The sequence below is a fragment of the Suricata suricatta genome, unplaced genomic scaffold, assembly GCF_006229205.1.
Source record: "Suricata suricatta isolate VVHF042 unplaced genomic scaffold, meerkat_22Aug2017_6uvM2_HiC HiC_scaffold_18989, whole genome shotgun sequence".
NCBI lineage: Eukaryota > Metazoa > Chordata > Mammalia > Carnivora > Herpestidae > Suricata > Suricata suricatta.
In genome coordinates, this window is record NW_021863758.1 from 1 (window position 1) to 896 (window position 896).

The window sequence follows — 896 nt, forward strand, 5'->3', positions numbered from 1 at the left end:
TCCACCTGGTGGCACTCAACAGCCCCCAGCCCGGCGGCATGCGTGGCATCCGCGGCGCGGACTTCCAGTGCTTTCAGCAGGCGCGCGCCGCGGGGCTGGCGGGCACCTTCCGCGCCTTCCTGTCCTCGCGGCTGCAGGATCTGTCCAGCATCGTGCGGCGCGCCGACCGCTCGGCCGTGCCCATCGTTAACCTCAGGGTGGGTGCGGGCTCCCGCGGGGGGCTCGGGGCTGGGTGTGGGGGTGTCCCCAGTCCCTGCAGTCACCCCATCACACGGGCGACCTTGGGTTCTGCAGGGAGGGCTGGACCTCGTCTCCGGGCCGGTCACTCATCCACGCGGGGCCTGGGGAGGGGATCCCCATGCCTCCCCCCCTGCCGCGGAGCACCAGACATCTCTGGGGAGGGAGTGAGCTCTACCGCACCCTCCCCCCCAGGACGAGGCGCTGTTCCCCAGCTGGGAGGCCTTGTTCTCCGGCTCCGAGGGCCAGATGAAGCCCGGGGCCCGCATCTTCTCTTTCGACGGCAGAGATGTCCTGCAGGATCCTGCCTGGTAGGCTCCCCAGAAGCAGGGGTGTGGCCCGGGAGGTGCAGCCCCCAGGGCCCTGAGCGCCGCCGCACCTGCGGCCCAGTCTGGGGAGCAGGGCGCAGCCCTGAGGCTGACAGCTGTGCCCCGCAGGCCCCAGAAGAGCGTGTGGCACGGCTCGGACCCCAGCGGACGCCGCCTGACGGACAGCTACTGCGAGACGTGGCGGACGGAGGACGCGGCGGCCACCGGCCAGGCCGCCTCCCTGCTGACCGGCCGGCTGCTGGCGCAGAAGGCCGCGAGCTGCCACAGCGCCTTCGTCGTGCTCTGCATCGAGAACAGCTTCATGACCTCCTCCTCCAAGTAGGGGCTCCA

The 896-nt window shown here is 71.5% G+C and overlaps 1 protein-coding gene across 1 annotated transcript; it reads left to right on the plus strand.

Moving 5' to 3' along the window:
• Nucleotides 1–5: 5 nt before the first annotated feature.
• Nucleotides 6–890, plus strand: LOC115284763 (collagen alpha-1(XVIII) chain-like; the record flags this gene model as incomplete). The annotated part of the gene is made up of 3 exons (XM_029931236.1): nucleotides 6–197; nucleotides 433–548; nucleotides 675–890. Coding segments are annotated over 3 exons (522 nt in total), but the record flags the coding sequence as incomplete, so codon positions are not given.
• Between the last annotated feature and the right edge of the window lie 6 nt (nucleotides 891–896).